At 35.4% G+C, this 25,423-nt stretch overlaps 3 protein-coding genes across 5 annotated transcripts in view; all 3 read right to left on the reverse strand.

The window, feature by feature from the left end:
* LOC117330904 (E3 ubiquitin-protein ligase HUWE1-like) overlaps nt 1–1,946 on the reverse strand; it is a 43,208-nt gene extending 41,262 nt beyond the window's left edge. For all 3 annotated transcript variants that reach the window (XM_033889457.1, XM_033889456.1, XM_033889455.1), the window contains exons 1-2: nt 1,836–1,946; nt 1,433–1,565 (exon numbers count right to left, since the gene is read on the reverse strand). In XM_033889457.1, the coding sequence (XP_033745348.1) occupies nt 1,433–1,565; nt 1,836–1,922 (220 nt within the window). In that variant the 5' untranslated portion in view covers nt 1,923–1,946. The remainder of the gene's footprint in view (nt 1–1,432; nt 1,566–1,835) is intronic.
* Nucleotides 1,947–3,003: 1,057 nt separating this feature from the next.
* LOC117331231 (E3 ubiquitin-protein ligase HUWE1-like) lies at nt 3,004–10,767 on the reverse strand. Its single transcript, XM_033889829.1, has 9 exons — nt 10,604–10,767; nt 7,185–7,254; nt 6,409–6,507; nt 5,898–6,017; nt 5,535–5,695; nt 5,179–5,257; nt 4,936–4,998; nt 4,375–4,446; nt 3,004–3,057 (listed from the first exon to the last, which is right to left on the reverse strand). Exons 2-9 carry the CDS (start codon nt 7,227–7,229, stop codon nt 3,004–3,006), a joined length of 693 nt encoding a protein of 230 aa, XP_033745720.1. The 5' UTR covers nt 7,230–7,254; nt 10,604–10,767.
* Nucleotides 10,768–14,901: 4,134 nt separating this feature from the next.
* On the reverse strand, nt 14,902–23,280 carry LOC117331232. The gene is made up of 9 exons (XM_033889831.1): nt 22,809–23,280; nt 21,798–21,982; nt 21,178–21,244; nt 20,176–20,362; nt 19,492–19,650; nt 19,023–19,214; nt 18,166–18,336; nt 17,553–17,637; nt 14,902–16,784 (listed from the first exon to the last, which is right to left on the reverse strand). The coding sequence occupies exons 1-9, from the start codon at nt 23,278–23,280 to the stop codon at nt 15,720–15,722; spliced, it is 2,583 nt and encodes an 860-aa protein (XP_033745722.1). The 3' UTR covers nt 14,902–15,719.
* Between the last annotated feature and the right edge of the window lie 2,143 nt (nt 23,281–25,423).

Here is a 25,423-nt window from a genome sequence, read left to right on the forward strand (position 1 = left end):
CCGGGGATTTTATGAGGGATGACTGCCGAGAGCAGAAGATGGCTGACAGAAATCGGTCGCTATAGAAAACAAATTAGCGACCGCCGTTCCAAAATCACCGGTCGTTAGCCACATTAGACAGGTAGTCGCTATACAGAGGGTCGTTATATAGTAAAATCTCACGGGGAATCTTAAAACCGGTCGTTATAGACAGGCAGTCGTTATATACAGGGGGTCGTTAGAGCAGGTTTGACTGTATCTTTTTTTTTTTTAATGTTCATTTTAATTTAAAATGGCAATGATTTTCATACAGTTGTTGGAAATGTTGACAAAACCTTTTCTGCTTACTCAATTATCATAACCATGCCTCTTTTTTTTTAGATTTAATAAATCAGAAGGTTCTTAAACTTCACATCCAACTTAAAATTTTGAATCCTCAGCAGACACGAGATTATTAAAGTTCACGCTTCTCCTTAAGAACAAAGTTTGTAAGGGACAGCTACATCGTAATGGCTTTCAAAGCACAAAACTCACATGTATTCATATCAATAATTCCCTAGGCTACAGTGTTAAAATGTCAAAATGTTGCAGATTTTGAAAAGATTTAATGCAAAAGTTCTTTCCTCAGTCACTACCAATATATCATCAAGGATATTATGACATATGCTTGTCTATGATATATTCATCACTGGAAAGTTAGTATAGATGTTTAATATGAATGACTATTAAATAACAGCATACATTTTTGAACAAATACAAAATGTAATAATAATTTAGAACTTCTCAACACTAGGCCTATATCTTTTTTTTTAAATATTTTAATATGTTCATTTTAATTTAAAACGGCAATGATTCTCATACAGTAGAAGGAAAGATTCTCATACAGTAGAAGGAAATGCTGACAAAACCTTTTCCGCTTATTCAACCATCATAACCATGCTTTTTTTGTACATTTAATTAATCAGTAGGTTCTGAAACTTCACACCCAACCTAGCATTTTGAATCTTCAGCAGACACAATATAATTAAAAGTTCACAATTCTTCTTAACAACAAACTTTGTAGGAGACTGTTACATTATAATGGCCTTTGAAGCCAGGAAACTCTCACCCTTCCTCAGTCACTACCAATATATCATCAAGGATATTATGACATATGCTTGTCTATGATATATTCATCACTGGAAGGGTTTCGTCAGTTAAATTTTGTAACAGTCACTTATCAAACAGGCAATTCAGTAGAGCCGATAATTTCTTTGGTGTAAACTTTCACGATGTGTCACAAATTGCGAATTTATTTCATGCAAACAATTAAAATATTATTGAGAAAAGATCTAATTTCATAACAGAATAATAACAGTTTAATCTTTCAATCTTCTCTAATGAAACTTGAACAACAATATATACCAATACATAACCATGTCTTCAGCATTAAAACACCAAAGGAGATACAGACCTGGCATGACCGTGTCCGTGAACTGGTCAATCGTAGTTCGATCAAGTGGTTCCTCTTTCTCCTGCTTTTCATCAACTTCTGGCTCCTCTGGCCTCGGAGGATCTTGTTTGGGTGATGAACAAGTTGGTCCACCCTACAGCAAAGATATTAGGCATTAAATACATCTATTGCTTTACAACATACAATGTATATAATGTGCTTTCACAGCTATTTCAAATTGTTTGTGATTTCACCAAAAGATCTCTTCCCACACCCCCTGCAAAATTTTTTTTTTTTTTTTTTTTTTTTTTTAACTTTCAAATTTTTTACACCGTAAATTTTCTTGATAGTTTCTGGTTCTATAAACATCTCTTCAAGGATAAAATTTTCTGGGTTAAAACAGGGTAGGGTTTAGAGTACCAACCTCATCAGTAGACATGAGGACATTGTCTCCCAGCGACATAGCTATAGCTCTCATCATCTGGTCTTCCTCAGACATCTCCAGTACCATGCCGAGGGGCTGCAATACAATGATAGATTAACATCAGAAATATTGATCACAGGAAACATCAGCTCAAGGGAAATATGAATTAATTACAGGAAACATCAGATCAAGGGAAATATGAATTAATTACAGGAAACCCGAGCAGGATCCTTTTACTTAATGGTAACAGAATAACATACTCTACAGTAATAATTTCAAATAATCATTTGTTCTGTCAAAATGGTTTTGGATAATTTCTCCTCTTGTCGAAAACGTTTATTTGTGATGTTCTTAATTGTACGAAAGTGCTAGAAATGACCATGGATAGAGCTCTAAGAATAAAAATTTGGCCACTGAAGTGTTACATTAATTTTTGACTGACCATTTCTAGTAATACAGGTTGTTATATTTGTCCTTCCTCAGTTATTATCAATATATCATCAATAATATTATGACATATGCTTGTCTTTGATGTTCATCACTGGAAAGAGTAGATACTATGCCATCATATGTAAATGGTATCTTTCTTACACATAAGGACCAAAATAATGCAGCGGTTATTTACAGAGATGGATCAAGTCCACGGTAGAAGACTGTCTTAACAGCTATGATTCTCTATGTCAGGGGGATTTAACAATATTTTTTTAAGATTATAGCAAGAAATCTGTATGCACCATCTATTTTACGTAAATTCATAGATACTTGTAATTGAACATATTATATATTATTTTTATAAATCTGAAGGTTAAAAATCTTATTAAAAAGACTTCCATAAAAATCCGGAATAAAGAGATTTTTTTGAGGCCGACAAACACTCAGATGGTGTAAGAGATACAAGTATTTTTTTTTTTTGTTCTGAAATATTACTAAATGTATTTATCAAATTATCTCCCTTCTTTTTAAATAACAACAAAGAAATACACAATAATTAATGAATTATGTTATTGTTACTGCTAATTATTTTTGTGACATAAACTAATTTCTTCAAACCAAAAGTTTTGTTTTTTCTGACTCAAATTGAAATCTGGATATTTGTGGCAGGTTACAACTCTTTATTAGTATTGACTAATCAAAGATGACGTCAGTACAAACCTGTTACCAGCTAGATTCAAGGCTTACTGCTTTTAGTAGTAATCTTGTTGACAGATATGACCAGTTTGTTCTGGAAATTGTAATCCAGAATCACATACTGTAGTCAAATGAAGCCATCTATGCACAGTTGTAATGTTACACACCAACACGCATGGTGAGCCAACTCCTCCGGGCCCCAGGCCAGAGCAGCGACAGTAATTTTAGGCTAACAGGTGGTAGAGGTCTTTGTTTATATAATTAGGCCAGGGTTGTGGGGGTCTTTTGTTTATACAAATCAGGCCAGGGTCGATGTGTCTGAATTTTCTGGAGATTTTATGAAGGATTAGTGCCGAGAGCAGAAGATAGCTTACAGAAATCGGTCGCTATGGAAAACAAATGAGCGACCGCCGTACCAAAATCACCAGTCGTTAGTCACATTAGACAGGTGGTCGCTATACAGAGGGTCGTTATATAGTAAAATCTCACGGTGAATCTTAAAATCAGTCGTTATAGACAGGCGGTTGTTATATACAGGTGGTCGTTAGAGCAGGTTTGACTGTAAATCATGTTTATAGATATTGTCTCTGGCATTTATTCCATGAAGTCTATAGAATTTTCTAAACAAATTAAGATTAAATCATACTTGTCCAACAATGTCCAAATTTTTACCAAAGGTGGCTGAAAAATGAACGTTGAAAATCTAGTTATAGTAACAATGACTTCAGATTTGACCCAAGGTGATTGAAACGTGAATTTGAGCAAGAGGTAAATGTATAAAGTTTCAGAACAATTGGATCATCATTGACGTAAGTAGAGTGAGGACGTTGTCTAATTACGTACATTTGATCCTATCTTTATCCCATCACTGACTCAACTCAAGAGGACAATACAGTAAACACTATTTGCACAGATACAATTAAATGCAGTTTCTTGATTTTTATTGTTTGGACCAAATTTTCACTTCGTATTATTAGAGTTTTTTTAGTTTTCCAAATTTGAGTTTTCTGATTTTTTTTTACTAGGATAAAGAGAGAATTCGGCCGGGACTGACGGAGTACTTCAAGTTAAGCGAGGTATTTGAGATTTCCGAGTTCGAGCTAACAAAGTTCTACTGTATATATTATTTTATCACAGGGGGATTCACCCTGCATACCTTTCATTATCCATACTAAACACTTATCACCAACCCACTACCTTTGAACTGGTGTTAGCTCTACTTTGATTTTTAATCTTTATTTTATATATAATACATATTAATCGGTTCATTAATCTTTGACATGAAGTCTAAAGAAGATCTTTTATGTTGCTCAAAGAAGATCTGAGATTCAGACATATTCACTAACGCTCACAATATCACAAGACCTCTAAATGGGTTAATCATGACGGACAATAACAAGCTTGTACAAACCTTCTTGCCTTTGTCCTCCTTATTGTCCACATAAAACTCAAAATGCAGTGTTGTGGCACTTGTAGGAAAGTTCTGAAATCAACAAACATATCCCATAATAGACTTTCAACTTTATCTGATAATAAAAATACATTTCTAATGAAAAATGTCCACTACGATGACCATTATTAGATAAAGCACCAGCAGGGCGAGAAAAATTTCAGATCTGATGGCTCATGGCCAGTTGGTTTGATTGGTGGAGAAAAAAATATTGGTCATTACTTGCAGGAAAGACAACTAGAATTTTCTTGCAGTTTTTTGCTTTTTCTTTTGAGAAATTGACGATGCTACTAATTTGGTTTAAATTTACTACTAATTTTCTCCTTTTGGCAAGTAGTTTTGAAACCAATCTTGCCCAAAGGGGCCAGTGATGCTGAAATTATATTCTTCCCCTGACAAGTGCATCAAAACAACATTCCATAATGCTGTGTAGTCCCCATAAACCTTTAAATCCTACAACCTTTATAAAGCGAGATTTCTTACTGGCAAAATACTTATCCAAAAGGGATGCATTGTACTTACGGAGATTGGGTCATTACTGCAGCACTCAGAAAGACCAAAACCATTGTCTTTACCGCCCCAACTCTGTCAGAAAACAAAAGTCATAATGTAAACGATATGATTTAAAATACAGCACAGTGCCAGAGCAACTTGACACTGGAGTTTCACACCAGTAAGGAATAGATGAACACAGCTAGTTCCTATTCTCAGTATTTTCTTCCAGTCAGAATGACATTATTTTGGATATGAAATATTCTTGCTTACCTCCGCTAAGTGTGTCAGTCTGACAATCAGGCCTTGTTTCTTGTCACTGCTCAGGCGAGTTATGTGGTTAGATCTTTTGCTGCAGAAAAAAAAAAAAAATTCAAATGAACATGCAGGCCTATTTTGTTGTTGTTGATGTTTTAGCAGATCTTCTTGAATTCTGACAGAGATTTGTGAATATTGCTCATCAATTTTTTTTCTTAATTCTGAGAGATGTGTGAATGTTGCCTATCAAATCATCTTTGGAAATGTTGCTTATCAAATCTTCTTTGGAAATGTTGCTTATCAAATTTTCTTTGGAAATGTTTTTCTTAATTCTGAGAGATGTGGGAATGTTGCTCATCAAATCTTCTTACCTAAAAACATATAGAAGGTTGAGCACCGCCAGAACCACAGTCATATCAGATGAGGACAATAGACATGTCAGATGTTCCATGGAGTTGTAAAGATGGCGAGAGAAACTGTGCTCGATCAGCAATGATGTGAAGTGTAGAATCACCAATAATAGGTCCTTCAACTGTATCAAAGAAAACATTCAGGTCAGCAGCAAGCAACAAATGTACATCCTAATTAACTTTTCATTGTCTTTCTTAAGTGTAGAATAAAAAGGAAATTGTGAACAACACAGAATCTCAAGTACCCAATATATACCTTCATATGCAGATCTCTTTTAATAATAACATTTAACATTAGTAACGAAATTTAGTAAATTTCCAAACCTGTTCCTCGCCGGATCTGTCACAGGACAACATCCATTTTTTCTCGCCTTCTTTTTTGCATGCCCTTTCCAGGACCTCGTCAAACTTATCCAAAACATCTGACCAGTGGTATAACTCGCACTACATAAATGTAAAATGACAAACGTTATCTCCAAGGCTTCTGATCCAATGACTACAGATATGTAAAATAAATACATATACAAACACTGCCTCCTTCAACCCCGAGCCCTTGCTAAAATATTACTGAATAAATGTAACCCAAGTCTCCCATTAATCAACAAAGATTGCATCCTTTTATCAGTATGCTACTATCACTACAAAACACAAATGTATCAACATAAATCATGTGGATCAATCCTACTGAAAATCGATTGGTTTACACTAACCAATTTTTTCCGGTCATCAATGCCGAAATTTTAACTGATTCTCATCACTAACAATATTTGAATCTGTTACCATCTACAATTTTCAATTGTCTAATATAATCCTTGAAATACTAATACAACCCTACCTTTCCATAAGACCAGGCCTTTACTGCTCTCAGTTCCTCCAGAAGAGTCTCCTCTGTAGCGATCTTTAGCTTTTCAATGAGGGCCCGACAATCTGCAGGCTTCAAAACACAAAGGGATTTTTCAAATTACTTTCCATGACAATTCATATTATTTTAGTAGTAGAAAAATACCACTGCATTCTAACTTCATCTCCAGGTTACTTTCAGACTTCCTTTTTAACTCTTTTTGGATTGGTTTAAGTTTATAACGTCCAATTAACAGCCAGGGTCATTTAAGGACGTGCCAGGTTTTGGAGGTGAAGGAAAGTTGGAGGACACGGAGATAAACCACCAGCCTACGGTCAATACCAGGCAACTGCCTCACATGAGTTTTGACCTCGCGACCCAGAGGTGGAGGGCTAGTGACAGGGATTTTCTTACAATTTTTCAACTGGGTCCAAAGTCCATTGAATTAGGAATTTCTATGTGACAAAATGTGACATTGGGAAAAACAAAAATAGTGAAATTCATACAAATTTCAGTTTTTCTTTTATAACTATGGTCTTTATATTATTTTCGATTTCATTTTGTTATCTGTTCTTATTTTTTTAAATTGCCTTAATATATGTTTTTTATATAAAACATACTGTATCATTCAAAAGCGACTTCAAAATTAGGAGTTTTTATTTTTCAGGGGCAAATTGGGAATTTTCACAAGATTTTTTTAGGGGAATGGGTTTCAATATTCTAATTCTTGCATTTTGCCTGTAAAACAAAAATAATCAAACAGTACTTACCACCTCTGTAGTAGACTTTTTCAATTTATTTCTGTCGATCTTCATTTTTGTGTTTCAAGTTGAAATTTTACTGAAAGAGTAACCAAACTTTATCAGGCATTTTCATCATCTTTTAATGCATTTTCTCTCTCTTCAAATTGCAGGGATTGATCTAGACCAATCTTTTCATCACTATAAGCTACTAAACACCAATGGCTGTTTCCCTTTACTATAAATAGTTTTATCATACATATATGTATATTGCCCATCAGGAGATCAGAGCATCTCAAATACTGGAGATACCTTTTCCCTGAGAAACGAAAAGAGAGTTCACTTTATTGCTGGTTTTGTGATGATTTTGTATTGAAGTATATATTTTCTTGTTCAAAATTTGTTGACAAAAAGTTGCTTTTCCTCAAATTTGAACGGGCTATATTAAACCATGTATACATTCAAAAAGTAATTTCTACCAATCAATGACCTTTCTAAATTTTTATTAATTAATTCTTAATGAATTAGTGAAAGCAGACTGATAATGTTGAGATCAGCTACTTTCCTACCTCTTTCCAGACTTCCTGGCAGTGGCACTCATAAAGCCGCTTTCTTTTCAAAATTCCCTGTTTTAAAAATGGGCAATATTCCCAGATGCTAGATTAACCCCAGCCAAAATACCATGTACAGGTATATTCCAACTATCTGACCTACACTGATAAAGTATTGATCAGAAAGAGCATTTAAATGAAAAGTGGAACTGATTGGAGTAGAAGAACTATTCACTATTTAGTAATAAAAAGTTTCCAATATCAGTGAAAAGTGCAAGGTAATATATGCAATATGAAACAATATCTTAGAATATGCAACTATTTCAAAAGACATATTTGTGGTTGTTTACCTGTTATTTGTAACAGGCTGGTATCCACTTATTGTACATTATATCATATTGCATTGTACTAGTCAGCTGATCATCATATTCATAACATTGTATTCATAGAATATATATTGTCATATATAAATATAGGTTTCAGTGATTTTTCAGCCTATATAAATATGATCGGGTACCGATCCCATTCCCAATGAGATTTCATTAAAAAAAATCCCAATTGTCCCGCCGAAATTCCCAAATAATTACCGATTTCAATTCCGGATATTTTGACCCGGTCGCTGTTTTTGCCATTAGTATACAAGTAATGTGCAAACGCTTGGGTGATCACGAATCGCCATAAAATGGCGGCCTCACATAATGGCAAGTACTACGCAAAGAAAATACGATTATCCGACAGCAAGGGTTCCAAAACCCTGACTGAACTATTTAAACCCAAAAACACCAACACAGACGGCATTATCAGAACCCATAGTACATGCCAGTCCACTTCCGATTGTCGGGACAAAGCCTGCTACGTCGGTATCTCCGCCACCTTCAGTCGCCGAGCCGGACACCGACTGTCAAGTCAAGATAGGTCTACTTAAAGGAAAACCAAAATCAGATCGACGCCTTTTGATGAGAATTAATTTTGAGGGACCAGAACACTTGTCCGCAGAGGACCTCGGATCTCTGATCCTCTTGTTCAAAAACAAAAAAGACAGACAAATACCCTTGTGAACACTGTCACAACAAAATAGAAAAAAATAAAACCAAAGTGATCTCCATTTAATTGTTTGTTTATTGTTTTAATGTATATAATAATTTATTTGTAATTCAAATTTACAATTTTCCCCAAAAATATCATTTTCCGCGTTAGATTTTCCCAATTTCCAGGAAAGTTCTTTTTTCCCAAAATAGGCTGAAAAATCACTGGGTTTCTTTAGATAAATAACTCTTTCATGTCCCAAATTTTTTAAAGTAGGTAAAAAGTAGTAAGAACCTCTATAAATGTCTATCTGTTAATCTAATCATGGGCATCACCATCTTGGATAGCGTGTGCTAAGACGTCACTGTGCATAGGTAGTAATATTCCAAACGCTATGCCGTAATAGGGCACTTGACTCCCAGATTTGGACGAAGCAGCTGTTTTTAAGTATCACCATCAAAATAAGGATTATTTGTATATGAGAAAATTATTGTGATAAATTATTAAACACTTTTATACTAATATTTGACACAAGTTGTGATTATTTATTTTTATATTGAATAATATCTTAAAAATATCTATTCTTGAAACTTAGAGATTTTGTGTAGTTTGACAATGAAATATGCATTAAGGTTAATTCGCTACCAGCCTGTTTTCTTTATTAAATTATTATGTATACTTGAATACAACTTCTGAAACTAAATTTGCTGCCGTTGGTGGTTATTTCACACTGTACATAACTTTACTTTATTATGAAATTTATCCGGAACATTACCATTCCTGCATGGGCTAATGCAAAAGTTAAGTTTTATTTCCTATGACGGAAAAGTTTCATATGTTTCAAAATCTTGGAATGTATTAAAAACCTGTGTAAAAGTTCCTATTTAACAAGATTGTAGTAAATTGCCTTAGATCTTATTCTCAATACACAAATGAACAGTTTCTAGTGATACACAAGAGAGCAGGTTGGGAGCCAATTGTGCCCACATACCACCCTTACCAGTAGATGAAGTTGAAGATCAAGATATGATTTCAACAGCAATTAATCTCAGACTTAACATCAGTGAGTTATTGATGGGTCACAACAACCCAATGCCGACTACTTACGATTCATATCAGAAAATAAAATGTTTAGATATGAATGGATTTATTAGATTCTTTTCACCCTTATGGAGTCCAAAGTAGATGGGAAATTAAATTGGACTGTCAGCTAGATGTTTCAGCAAAACAATTTTCATATATAATTAACAAGGAAGGGATATTTAAACCTCCTTTAGTCCTGGTTTCTAGAATGTTCTGCAGTCTATGATCGTGCATCTCAAATGTGAAACGGATTTGGTCGACTTGAGAAATATATATAGGCTACCTTTTAAAATCAATAATTTGACCATCCCTGTAATGCGTTCTAAATAAACGTCGAGTTCAACAAATGCTACGTAAGGGTCTATTTATATCTTTGTCATGCGTTTCTTATCCCCGCTTAAAATCGTTACAGATATCACATTTTATATTATCTTGCTTTACTTATAACTATGATTCATATTTATAACATATTAATCTTGTTTTTTGTTTTGATTTTGGAATAATCGGTTGGACCATGGACATGCACGTGGTGGTCGATTGATGCGGTTACTTATCGATAATGTATGCAGGTTTTGAAAGTGGTTTATTGCATTTCGTGGCATGTTTTGAAGTAAAACACCGATACGCATTATTTGCGTTACATTTAAACACTGAAACTGACACAATATATTGTTCCAGACATAATCACAACGAATATAAACGGTCAGGTCAGCAAAATTGTAACCTGCCCAACGATAAAATGGCGGAAAAAACGTCGCATTCACAATACACAATTTCAAAAGCATTTACCACTGTATCAGCTGAAAATATTTAAACTTGCCGTCTTCTCCAACTCCATTTCTAGCGATACATTTTATTCTAACAAGTTCTTGCAAACATTTTTTTCATATTTGCAAATCATTCTTTAACCTGCAGACGGCTGCCATGTTGAAGATGCTCGCATGCCCGGATGATAGCCTCGAACCGATGAGCGCATGGCTAAAATAACGCAAATGGTTCACGGCGCCAAAAGAGTAAGGTTGAATTATTTAGGATCACACATTTTAAATTTCGGTATCTAATGCTTTGCATGTTAAAAACCCAATTTTACAGAGTTTACAGTAGAGCATCTACTTGCAGACTTACTGAAATAATATACTGTTACACCCGTTATGTAGGCCTATAACGATCCATTTCAATAGAACTTGGAAATGCATGTGACTGATATATACTTCCTACAAGATCCCGACTATTATGTTGGAATCCATTCATAAAGTTTTATCTATTACTATGCGAGTCAGTATTGAGAAAATTCCTGGACGACAACTTTATCTTGTTGTAATCAAATAAGATGATAGCAGCTGTTAAATACAAAATATATTTTGGATCCGCAACTATCCAGCAAAATTAATAAATTTAATAATTCTAATTAATTGGTTACAAATTTCAAAATTGACACTGTCTGATTATCATTCTAATAGAAATTAAGTCGATAAATCGACACTGAAATATGATACACACACATATATATATTAGGCCTATGTACATACTGAGCTTAATAATCAGACGATTGAAAGTTACGGTATGAAGAACAGACGTCGAATGATAAGATTTCTCGACTTTAATAAACATATTTAGGAAAATGGTTTACAAGCATGGGCTCATGTATTTAGCCTACATGGCAGCTATACATGCCATCACTGTCAGGAATGAAATCATTCTATTATATTGAATGGCTATCATTTTGAACAAACTTCCGGGGAAAATTCGCAAAGACAACAGTGTCTGTTGCATGAAACAAATATTTTGGAAACGGGGAATCATGTCGACTGAGCTGAAAACATTCCCAGTACAGTACGTAGCCTTCCTTGTCCGCGCGAAAATAGATCAACAAAACAATTCCACTATAGAAACTCTAAGGGTATCTCGTCGACCATAACAGTCAGACCGTGCGTGATAAATAAACTCGTAGGGTTGTAGACCACGATGCGCGCATGTCAATCACATACAAACGGCAATTACAGGAAATGTCATTAACGGCATCATACATACAATTTAAGTTGATGTGCAGCTTGTGCAAACTCACAGTGCCAACTTGTTACATTTACCCAGAGGAAGATACAATTTATAAAAACGCGAAGGTCTCGAATGGAAAAGTTAACTCACCCGTTTGTTCGGATCACGCTTGTGCTGAAACCAACATACGTTTGACGATGGCAATTATCACGGAATCATTAGCGCTGAGTTACGATTAAGGCTACATAAACAAGATTCCATGAATCTTACGGGCTTTTGTGAAAGCTGTTGACGGAGATGACGCTTTGATAGAGGTGTTGATTGTCCCAGAAATCGCCGTACCGATACAAACATACATGTAAAGCCGTGATTTCGCAAACATTACGTATTTGTCGGGTCTGACTGAACTTGCACATCCTTTCTCATTTGACGATTCGGTTGGAGTTTATCTACCCGTCGGTGCGGTTTACTACTGGGAAAAGTTCCGGATAAGACTGTCGGAGGAAATGGCCCTACTGCTACCCAGTCAAAGGTTGGTCACATTTTGTCGGGGCCAGTTATATGGACAAACGAACAAAACGTCGAACATTTCAATGAAGAATACCATGGTATCACACAAAAGAGGAATGTGAGATATAGAAAAAATGGAAAGTGGAAGCGGTAGGAGGACATAAAGAGCGGGAAAGATCATGGCGAAGTTTTTAGAGTTTTCAATCGAACAAAGGGAAAACATATATTACACAAAGCTTCCACGGCATGAGAAGCACATACCTTTACCAACCAACAGAAATACTGTCTTAAGTCGTATAGAAAATGTTGTAACACGCTATGCAAAGGAACAGTCCATACTGCAAATATATGGTGATATCATTAATGAACAGGAGCGACGTGGATCCATAGTGAGGGTGGATGAAACGATGGAAACAAAAAAAAAACATAATTCATTAGCCTACATTCCTCACCAACCACATAGAATAGAATTCGTCTACTATTCCGCGATCATAATCGTGTTTGACTGCAGTTGTCGTTGTCGGACGAATTCGGCAACACCAAGTTTGAAATTGAAATGGCTGTTTGATGAGTGTGTCGCCACAACTTCACGATTTAACCGTCATTCTTCTGTGTTTCCGGGGAAATAAATATGGCTACGTCAGCAGATATAGAGAAGGACGAAGGGAATCGCGAATTGACGAGATTCTTTTGGTGAAAAGATGGCTCAGATCCAGGATATAGTTTCAACACTTACATGTTCAAATCAGTCTGATATTATTTCTTGTCAACAAACAGAGCTTGTCGTAGCTAAGGACAGATGTGCACACTTTTAAAAATTAACCATTGCTAAACTAGAACTAGAACAGTTGTATGACCAAAACTCAATTCAGTTCAATAGTTGTCATCAACATTGCAATTAGTCAAATAGTGCTGAGCAAAGCAAAGCATTGTCTTCTTTCGTAGGGCACAGAGCTGATGACATCAAAAGATTGGTGCCGAATGCTCAGTGGAGATATCGTCCGACAGATTATAACCTAACAGACTTTCTTTCGAGAGGAATGTCAGTGAAGAATTTTTAATCAAACCACTTACGGTTTAAAGGACAGGCCTGGACGACACAGGACACGGAATAGCAACAGTGGATAGACCAACCAGAGATCAAAATACAAGTTATTGTCTCAACGTCATTCAAATCAAAGATAATCAGGAGTTCCCAATGTTATGGATATGTCATACAAGAAATTACTCGGAGCCACAACATTTGTATTTCGGTTCATCAAGCAATCCACCCCCACTTGACATGGTCCAATAGAAGTGAACACAAACACGCATTTGAAAAAAAACTATCATGATGAAATTACGTAAATAAAGAATGGGAAACAAAATCAAATATAGACGAACAAGATATCATTCTTTGTGACGGAAGAATACATAAAGCTGCTGTGTGAAGCCACAAAATGTACTACACTTCGAAGGATGAGCTGAGAAGATTATGATTGACGCGCACGTGAATCAATCATCCACTCAGGAATCGGTAGCACAGTTACACTACTGCGTCAAATATTTTAGATATCATTGAACCGATAGAGACTAAAATATATACTTGTTTGATTTCAAACCCCAGAATACCATCATTACCCAAGGATAATTTGTTTGTTTTTGTTTAACGTCCTATTAACAGACAGGGTCATTTAAGGGGGTTGGAGCTAGTGAGGCTAAAAAATTCCTGACATTCAATTTTTCTGAAATTTTGGTTATTTGCTCAGGAGATAATTATGTATCACTTCCTAAATGAAGAAAAACTTTGTGTGGTTGAAATTTTTTTTAGACCCCCCTTTAGACCCCCTATAATTATACACCTCTGGTCCTCTTTGTGGACAAAACCCAAATGCACCTAATGCATTTAAAATGGCAACAAGTTCAATGTTTTTACTTTTGAATATAAAATAAATGCTTCTGTATCTTGATTAACCTCTAGTGAATGTATATATCACATTTTATTATGTATTGGATGCTTATTATAAAAATAATAGCATGTGAAGCCGCAAATTTCGTTATCATGATTCTATTTTATATGGTCATTTTTATGATTAGTTTCTTATTTCAAAATTTTTTGTAAAATAATTGTGTCATTTAATTTTCTCAAAAAACTAACAGGATATGTCATCAATATTACTGCATAGCCATGATTTTTTACGGAAACTTTCTATGGTCAGTTTTTGAAATATGTGACATTTTCTTACCCCACCCCCCTAAATACTTCACTCCAATTTTGGTACATCTCTCTATTCTATGACGTCATATACTGGAAACATCAGTACACAGGGATTATTTTGGTTTATCAAATTGATGGGCCATTAAATTTAGCTGATTTTCAATTAAACTAATAACATGTGTGGGTCATTACATAAGAAAATTTAAAGATTTTTCCTAATCATGTGGGCTATTCAGTAAATTTGATGGCCAATGGCCCCATATGGCCCCCTCCAAAATGAACCCCGAGTACCTAATTTAAAGTTTCAGTATATATTACTAAATGCACACATTACCAAAATATAGGGTATTGGGTGTTATGAAAAAAGCCAACAACATCATTTAAATATAATTCAGTTATTTAATGAATAAACTTAAAATAGCATCAATAATTGAGATTACTGGTTTAGATCATTCACAAATGTAAGTTATATTGTCTTCACGAAATTGTAATTTTATTGACATGTACATCAGCATATGATTTCATTCGATATGAAGCCAAATTTTGTTTAGAAGCAACAGAAGTTGCAACATCTCTAGTCACATTCTACAATTGTTATTCTTTATACAATGAGAGTTCAAAGTCAAATAATAAAACCAAATTAAAAAAAACTCCCTTCACCATTTTTCTCCCATTATGATTGAAATACTTGTGTCATTATTAATTATTGTATAGATAATGACATTCGTATTCTAATCAGACTGAAATTTCTCCGGCTTAGGACGGACACAACCATTATATAAACTTTCAGTTCAAGTTTGGCTATAACTAATATGCAGCATGTAGCTGTCTTGCAATTGGTTGGGCTGGTTTAAAGTTTTTTTTAATATTTTTTCATTATTTTTTTTTTATAAAATTGAAAACAAGTATGAACACAAATGTAGTGATAACAAAAGATAAATTATCGCATACAGATCATGTAAAATAAACGTTATGAGAAACACTGAATACAGCAACTGTTAATAATGGACACACAAAATTAAAATTGAGAGCAATAGCTATGAGCACAGGATCTGTCTCCTGAAACTAAACCTCTCAATAAATAAATCATCAGCAGTTTCATCATGATCTATCTCATGAATCTAAAGATAACTTACATCTTGCTTATCCAATTTTAAACAAATACAAATATTTACACAACCAAGTGATTTTTCATCTGATACATCACTCTTCTTTCTGAATACATTTGACAATGTTGGAAATGAAACATTTCTGTATTTTATTTTCACATAAAATTACTTTCACTCCAGAGATAGCATTCCTGCTGTATGCCAGTTTCAAGTGATTGAAATGGATACCATTTTTGGACAATTTCTCAGCTGATAATTTGTTCATGGCTTTCTTGCTTACCAAGGTGTCATAAGACTTTTTACAAGATAAAAAGTTCATACTGAACACATCGTCAACTGACCACTTTGCACTCATTTTTAAGTTAAACAAGTCTTGGAGGGCTTTCACATCAAAAACTGCATTGTGTGCCTCATACGACATCCCAAGGAACTTCCTTACCAACGATTCTTGGCTGTGAGATCCAACCTCCTTCTTGGGAAACAAGCGTCTTGCTAACCTAAGAGTGTCCATATATCCTTTTACAACATTGGCAAATGACGAGCATAACTGGAACTCTCTCAATCTGTTTGTAAGGATAGGTATATCAAACGATGCTGCATTATGACCAACAAGAATAGGATTGGGGAGAGTTTTCAAAAAATCTAAGAAATCCAACAAAGCTGAATGGATGGAGGTCACATTTTCAATCTCCTTTCCCCTGAGGTACATCTTACTTAATGACCTTGAATAGGTCAGTCCTGTAACTTCTGATGCTTTGATTGCTATGTCACACCTTGGCAGGACATATCTATGAAAAATATTGTCACCATTAACAACAGCAGCAATTTGAGTAATGTCACTTTGACGTGAAGCAGAAGTTGTTTCCAAATCAAAGAAAACCAAAGATTTGGATTCATCCAAGGACAATACTGATGGTATAGTTTGTACATCTGGATCACTACTGTTGTTAATGGTTAGATCAATATCAGTTTCATAGGTAGTACCTTCCTTTACATATGATGACTGTTCTTTCAACCTTTTTTTCCGTTTCAACTCAACCCTTCTTAATTTGTATTCTCTGGTCTTTTCCTTTTCTTTACGGGCTGACCGAGCATTGTCCAATTTTGTTGTCAGTTTGACGGTGAACTCGCCAGGGGAAAGAAGGGCCGATTCATTTACCTGTGACAAAATATTATTATTTATTACATATGCATATACAAGGAGACAATTCAGCGAATTACAAAACATATGTGACAAGTAGTGTAAGAGATAGAACCGGCTGACAAGTTAAAGTGTGGAAGGACAAGGTGATCCCATGCTGCAAGTATGAAGTTCCAGTGACAAGTAGTGTAGAAAATGGAACGAAGACAAATTTGTTCTTTGATGTAGATAAAGCTCAAAATGTAGGTCAGAGTAACCTAATTTTATACATAACAATACCTCACCAAAGTGATCCATGTCCCAAATATATGTTATGTGGCTAAAACCAATTAAGCATCGATATATTACCTGTTATACTTAGAAATTGCCAGGTTATAGACAATAATTCCACGGGGAATAGAAATATTATGTTAAATCAATGAATTTGTTGTAAGCATGTTCGTTATAACGTATTTTATTGTATATGAGTAAACTTTATAGCACTGGATAGAGCTAGAAGAAGTTGTTAAAAAGGAAAAACTAGACAGATGAAGGACGCTGCATCAACACCATAAGCTCACAGACACTTTGTGTCAGGTGAGCTAATAATGTGTATGCATAATTAACAGGAAACAAATTCCAATTGTGAAGATGTACATTAAAATTAGCATTGGTATGAGACCATGAGAAGTCTGACATAGGGAATTGAATTATACAGGAAATTGTATTACAACATTTTAAGATCTATATTAAAACTTTCGAATGTATGTTGACATGACTTTACTGCAATTGAAAAATAAACTTTACCTTAGGTAAATAATTATGACCTTCATTCTTTTGAAGAACAGATGCAGATACCCTATTCATTAATGAATCTGAGCTGCCATAGAATCTGAAAACACAAAATATAAAGCCAGTTGTACACATGAACACAGAACATCAGAAAACTTTGCAAGATTTCATAGCTTTATAGCTAAGTAGGTCAAGGTCATTTATTTGAGGAAACTTTATAGCACTCCTTCTCAGGCACCCTGGGCCTAATGAAACACGATTCTTAAAACTTTTACCCATGATAATTCATGTTAACCTTTGACCCTGTCCAGGGCATAAAGCTGACCTTTGAACTAAACACAATATATAAGAAAGGTCAAGGTAATTTATATGAGGAAACTTTGTAGCACTCCTTTGCAGGTACCTAAGTACTGGCCAAATATCAGGTTACTGGGTATTACAGTTTTCTAGTGGCCAAATAGCAGGACCCTGATTATTACAGTTTCTAGAGGAAGTCATTTGAAGGGCAAAAGTGGACAGACTAGCTGATGGACGATGGATGCCGCGTTACGGCATAAGCTCACTGGTCATTCGGACCAGGTTAATGATATTAAAGAAATTAGTTTCTTACAACTACTGCAACTCTTACTTGGCTTTCGGTGTTTTTGTGGAAACAAGGCTGTTAAAACTTTCATTTGCTTGTGTGGAGCCCAAATTCAGGAGGTTTCCAGACCGGCATGAATATTTGGCAACTAGTTCCTCCAGGCGTGTCCTCAGTGTGGGATCTTGTAAGGCAGTGCCATTGGGAAGACTTTTGTACCTACATATTCAAATTATATTATTTATATAAATCAATGAATTTTTCTTTTGCATAATTTATAAGTATATGCATTGTGTTCAAGTAATATTTAATGGACAAGTTTGTTAAATTCATATGAAACAAGCCTTTGTTGTTTTCAGAATGATTTACATTCAATGATACAATATAACTGATGTAGACTTGCAATGTCTGAGGATCAATTATATCCTAATCACTTAGCTTACCCGTTTTCCCATGTAATATATGCCCATGTCATAAATAATAAATAATTATTGTATTACATATATTATCTAAAATAGTACTATTGTGAGGTCATTAATAAATGACGTCACCCGTCTTGCAGAGAAAAACATTGAGGTTTTTGTTTATTTTCTCATAAATATGAGTTGCGTGATAAATAGAATCTTACACTTGTGTCAATGTAATATGGAGTTGATTATATTTAAACTCGCCTAAAGGCTCATGATATATCAAATTATAGAACTTGTTCAATCAATTTCATAATACATTATAATGCCACTCATTTAAGATCCTTTATTTATACAACTTACAGTTATTAACAAACAGGTTAAATTGAAATATGATACAGAGGATCTAGGACGAGTGTTCATGTAATATTGAATTTAACCTTTACACAATAGTTACAAATGAAGACAGTCACTGGACCGATAATATAAGTATTTTACCTGAATTTTTGGGGATCATCCTTATATGTGCACCATTTGACAGTAGAACAACCAGTGTGTTCACCAAAGATATGTGGAACGATCCTCTTTAGTGAAAGTTCCAGTTCTGCTTCTGTGTTGCTTCCCGTCATTGCATACATGAAGCATCTCATGATGTATGGTATGACTTCAGCATGTTTGAGTTCCTTGTGTCTTAAAGGAAAAGTAGCTACATGTATACAGAGCATTATCATTTGTTTACTAATAAAAACAATAAACATTGGGGGACACCCTTTTGTTTGTGATAAATCTTACATTATCTTTACTTTTTGTCTTCTAATAGCCTCTATGTTACATAACTAAAACAAAATGCTTCGTGGATATGGACAGCACATGATGTAATTTTTCCATGAATGCATAAATATTTATTAATTACCCCTCCTCCCATTTTATTGAGTGGCATACTATAATTATCATAGTTAAAACTTACTTCTTGGATAGCTCATATAGGGACTTTGATATCCCTTTTTTGACATGATTTTGGTCATCTTTTTTCTCTAATTTTGGGAAGTCCAAAAGCATTTTTGCAGTTGTTGTGGAGTCGTTATCTGCATGAAACACATCAAGCTGGAATCCTTGATCGGAGAGTCTGTATAAAGCAACAATAGTCATACAATTGGATAATTGTACTCAGCAACGTAATTTATATATGCTCCATATATGATGTAACAGGAGAAGGAATTGTAAAGCAATGGGACCAGGAGGACAGAAATTGAACTCAGAAACTCCAAACTCCGTAGTACATAGACGGATGCTCTATACCCAGTTGAGCTACCTGGTCACCGGCCCTGTCCCGCTACATATAAGATACATTATTGTCATTAATAACTGTTCAGTATTATTAAGAACATTGTTAATGTTTTACATAGGTAAAATATATATAATATATGACTATGATATTACTATTACATATATAATATATGTAGGATAGAAATATCCTGTTATGTACCATGCCCCCCCCCCCCCCCCCCCCCACACACACACACACACACACACACACCTCCCATTTCCGCTCCATGCAATGTAGCCTTGGGGGCTAAATTAACACTAAAACTTTCTCAAAGTATGGGGTGGACTTTATATTGTAGATAAATACGGTATTCAAAATATTCACCTGTGAGCCATGCTCACAGCCATATCTGGCTCCATGGCTTTGCTGCTCCCCTCCCAGTTGCGTGGGCATACATGACTTGGAACTGTTTCTTTTTTGTCTTTGTGAATGTCACAAATTCTGCAGGATTTGCTTCTGACGTCGTAGGCAATAACTTTACCTGTGGTCTTCCCGATCATAGCTGCATGTCCTAAAATCAAAACCATATATATCAGAACTCTGAAGTCTAAAACAGTTATGAAAAAGCCAGACATTTGGCTATTAAATTTAAGATCAGGTTTGTTAAATCTAAAGCAGAATCATGAAGTTATATATACCCCATGTTAACCTTGTCCTTAATTTTTTTAACATATTTGACTCAGGTCGGTACACAGCACGACTGTAGATTTAAACAAGATTAATCGAGCCTTGAAAAAGCCCAAGGGCCTTAACGGTCATCTGAATACATATTACATGGAGTACATCATACTATAAAACACCCAATATGGCTGTAATGTGAAGGTTTTCTTTTCGGCCTGAAGAATAACAACACTTTATGGAGAACAAGTTTAAAATGTGTTTTTCAAAATGGCGACTGTGGTGGCCATCTTGGATTTCAGACCGACCCAAAAAATAACAGCACTTGGTCAGGACCATCTCAGGATCATTTGAGGCTTTGAAGTTTCAGCTCAATCCCACTGGTGGAACTTGAGAAGTTTAACATATGAAAAGTTTATGTGTGGCCCATGACGATGGACGAAGCAATGACTATAGGTCATCCTCTTGGTCATTGATAAGATTTTTAACAAATTTTACCCAAGTGACCTTGAAAATGGGTCAAGGTCATTCATTTGAACAGACTTACTAGGTTTAATTTCAGCATTATATTAATGCCATGTGACCCTAAGCATACGGCTCATGGTTATTTAAAAGAATTTTTTTTTCATCCAGGGCAGATTGACCCCAGATAAAATTGCTTGCCTTTTTATATGCATACTTGTCTAAAATGATTGTATTATACATTACCTGTGTTACTGTTATAGTTGAAACCAGTTCCTCTTTTCTGCCACCCACCATCAAAACTGGCTTGTAACTATAAAAAAAAATAATATTGCATACATGTTAATACTGTTAATTATATAGTAAAATAATTCATTATTATTACCTGGCATATATTCACCAGTATATGGTATTTTCACTATATAACCTTACCAAAACTAGTTGCTGATTAACACCTCACAAAGTTCGGCCAAGGAATGGCAATTGTTGACATTATCATCATATGACGTATGTTGAATACCACAGACCGTCTCTTGAAAATGGCTGTTCTAATCAGTAAACAGGTACACGTGATATCATACATGCACTTATTTGAAGTAAATGCTGAATTTTGTTAAAAAAAAATTCTACAAGACTGAAACATTCAAAATGGTTAATATTATGTATTGAACTATAACAACTGAAAGTATAGTTCAATGCTTTACATAATGAAATGGAATTTTAATAATATAATTTTTTAAATTACTGTTTATGTTAATTGCTGAAAATTTGGTTACAAATGTACATTTTGAACTTACCATTTGTGACATATATGACAAAATATGTAATGCAAAAGGAGATAAAGAAAACATGTCCAATAAAATTACCTTTTCTGAACTCAATTCTTTTTCTTCAGTTTGAGCATCTCTGCATGATGTTGATGCAGCTTCCACCAAAGTCTTTCCAATCAGTGACTCTTTTCTTTTAAGAGTGGATGTAGCAATGGGGGGTATGTTGCACTCCACAAGAAAATTGTTAACCTGTGATGGGCCAATTCCAGCATGAACCATACCTAAAATCAATTAATCATTTATATTTTTTTTTCAATTTTAAACATTATATCTTTAAAATGAAATTCAACAATTTAATAAAAAAAAATCATACATATAAAAGTTAATACTGTATGTAAGAAGCATTTCTATTGGCTTAAAAATTCATGTTATCATAAATAATATCATAATGTAAAAATTGAAATTGCCTGCATGTTTTCTTCTCGAGCTTCATGCTGCTTGCTATAGGCCTACCATCTAAATGTGTTATACCTTCCTCGTACCTCCTCCAAAACGGCGTACGTAGGACTTCACAAAATATTTTAAATAACTTGTCTGCATTGGACATCGAATTCCGAGAATCATTTTCAACAATATTATTGTAACCTCGTCTATGCCTATCTGTTCTTGCATGTCATGCTCATTAAATCATTTTCCTGTTTTCAATGTGCGCATGGCTGGCCTATACATTTTCAAAATGTATAGAGTATGCGTGGTTCACGCTTTATTCTGAGTGATGCCCATGGCTATACATGTATGATAAAATGATTCATGAAGGACTGAGGTTAGTCTTGTAAGTTGTATAATTAGTCAATCTGTGGCTAACCTCTACACAGATTGAGAAACTGTACCTGCATGTGCATGCATTTATGACTTAACAATGATTCACAATGTCCCTTCATCAATAATAACATCAGCTATAAACTCAGTGAGCTGCTATACATGTATACACAACTTAAAGTTATAAACTGTTATTCAGTGTTAGGCAGTTATAACCTTATTCAACAATAAATTTGTGTAATTTTTGTTGTTATTGACTAGACTACATATATCTAATAAAATACATACCTATAGCAGCCTTGGAATTTACATCAAACGCCCCTGATGATCCCCGTTTTCCAGTGTCCACTTGGCATACAGCATCACACACCGCGTTGGTGCACTGAATATGGAGCGTGCTTCCAAGTCCAAGTCTGCGCTCCCACAGTGTGTTGGAGAGATGGAGGGGCGAATTGCATACATCGCAAAACATGTTTTGAGCCAGCAGCTCTAACTCAACAACCCGCCTACCAATCTTCCACGTTGGGTCAATATTATCATTAGGCCCAATTTCGTACTCCGCACCTATGTCGAGATTGTCTGCAACAATATTAATTGGGGCCTCATTCACTAAAACGTAGGAGTGATCCTCTGTTAAATCAAGTCGGGAAGTGTCAACTTTAAAATGCGCCCCCCTTTTAGATCTTCGGGAAGTCTTACCCGCATGGCCAACAGCAAACAGACCTCTATCACTCCGGGAAGGACCCCGGGAAGAATCCATGTTGTCGTCTGCGTCTGACAGCTGTGTGTTATTGTCTGCGTTATAAATACGCTTGACATCGAAGCGTATTTAAGCGTTTAGATGACCCCAGAAAAGAAATAATTTAGAGGTGTTCCGAATGTAAAGAGTTATCGTTCCTGATACTCGGATACTAGCTACAACGTCCTTAAGGACGTGCCAGGTTTTGGAGGTGGAGGAAAGCCGGAGTACCCGGAGAAAAACCACCGGCCTACGGTCAGTACCTGGCAACTGCCCCACGTAGGTTTCGAACTCGCAACCCAGAGGTGGAGGGCTAGTGATAAAGTGTCGGGACACCTTAACCACTCGGCCACCGCGGCCCCAACCCACCCAAGGATAGATTGATAAAATCAAATCAATTTACTTGTTACCGGTGTAGATTTATTTGTGTTTGGGACAATGAGATTGTAGGATAGGTATACTTGTGCTTATTAACTTTTGCGAATATGAGGGCAGTTCATCCTGAATTAAGTGATGATTTGTCAGAGGAAAATTTCATTCTTGCATCTCGCCGCTTATCGAACAGGAGGCATCTACCATGATATCGGACAATGGTGCTACCTTTATTGCTGCTTCTAGAGAAAAACAACGCCTATCAAATTAATTACTTTGCAAGAACTCGGTCACTTAAAAACCGACTCAAAAGCTGATTGATTGATTGATTGATTGATTGATGGGGCTTAACGTCCTTGTTCCGGTTATAACCGAGCCTAGGATACGGCTGGTGAGAGCGGTTAGTCGACAGGTCTAAAACCTGTCTAAAGAAAACACTTTGACGAGCATTTCTGAGTAAAACAACACTTTAATCGATTTCTATTTCATCTCTTAGAGACTGGTTAATTAATAAAAAAAACTGTAGTGCTACCTTAGAGACTGGTTAAATCATTTTACTGTGTGTAAATTTACACATTCATTGATATGCAACTTTATACTAATTAATTCATAACAATTATCAATTAACGAAATTGCATGTACGCCAAATAGAGTATATCGTTACGTCATATTATTCATGACGCCGTGCTTGAATACAGTTGAAGGAAATGAAAAAGCCGTATCTTATTCCTCTACATTGGGTTTCATGACTTGTCCGCGATATATCCTCTAGATGAGTTAGGACAATGTACTGGAGGACTCCTTGTCCTTTCATCCTATTCTTTCCTTTATTTCCTTTCTGCTGATTACCTACCCTCTCATGGGCCCAACCAGAATATCTAAGTCTTCATAGCGATACGGATGTGATTCTGCTTTCGTATTTTGTTGTTCTTTGGCAATTAAATCGCACTAATACAGCGAAGTTCGTACGATTTCCAACTTCTGATGTAAAGGGTGGCGAGACTGGAAGCTGAGAGATATTGTTCTATGTGTGTCTTTTTAACGGGAGACCAATACTTTGACAGCGGCATCCTCTTTCTACCACATAGCAAGAAGGACAATTCCTCTTGAGATCCCGTTTGACATATTCTTATATGTAATCAACATATCGTTTCCACAAGCTGCATTACACAGGGGCAGCGGCTATGACTTCATTCTCTAAATGAAACACACTGGGTTTATCGAAGTGCTTCTGATAGATAGTATGGTTTGGTGGTGTTGTGGTGTTTTCTCAACTAGAGGTCCTAGAATATCAGTCAGAATGCCGGAGATATTGCAACAAAAGCAACACGTAAAGTCCAAAATAGGCCACAGTGGATTCCTCTGTTTATGGATATTGGTTGTGAAGTACATTCTATGAATATTCTCTACAGCAGGGCATAGGTGTCAGTAATGTGATTCTGTGATCTGACTTTTTTTTCAACTTAGACAGGATGACTGAGACACGTTTTTTTTTTTTTTTTTTTAAATATGTTGGGCAAGTAAATTTGTCATGTTTTGTAATATTGGAGCATGACCACGACTTTGCCCTAATAATCGTCGGGGTCCATGACGACTGTCGCATTTCCCTTGTTTGCTGGTAAACAGTAGTAAATTTGTCGGCACTCAACGTTTTAAGTGAAGGAGGTTCTTGTACATGTATATTATAACTGGTTTGTAATTTACATTATTTCAAAATCCCGTGACATGGATCTCAGTTCATCTGCCTCAGTACTGTTCTATTCAGATCATCAGTGACATCACGTGGTCTATA

The sequence above is a fragment of the Pecten maximus genome, chromosome 7 (assembly GCF_902652985.1).
Source record: "Pecten maximus chromosome 7, xPecMax1.1, whole genome shotgun sequence".
Taxonomy (NCBI): domain Eukaryota; kingdom Metazoa; phylum Mollusca; class Bivalvia; order Pectinida; family Pectinidae; genus Pecten; species Pecten maximus.

Excerpts from the sequence above, each read along its gene's own strand:
- LOC117331231 (XM_033889829.1), bottom strand. The coding sequence starts at position 7,229 with ATGAAGATCGACAGAAATAAATTGAAAAAGTCTACTACAGAGGTG. Across the intron at positions 6,018-6,408 it reads AGGCCTGGTCTTATGGAAAG|TGCGAGTTATACCACTGGTC; the intron begins GTAGGGTTGTAT and ends ACATTTATGTAG. Across the intron at positions 5,258-5,534 it reads AACCTTCTATATGTTTTTAG|CAAAAGATCTAACCACATAA; the intron begins GTAAGAAGATTT and ends TTTTTTCTGCAG.
- LOC117331232 (XM_033889831.1), bottom strand. The coding sequence starts at position 23,280 with ATGGATTCTTCCCGGGGTCCTTCCCGGAGTGATAGAGGTCTGTTTGCT. Across the intron at positions 19,651-20,175 it reads GCTGTGAGCATGGCTCACAG|ACTCTCCGATCAAGGATTCC; the intron begins GTGAATATTTTG and ends TGCTTTATACAG. Across the intron at positions 19,215-19,491 it reads CTATATGAGCTATCCAAGAA|ACACAAGGAACTCAAACATG; the intron begins GTAAGTTTTAAC and ends TTTTCCTTTAAG.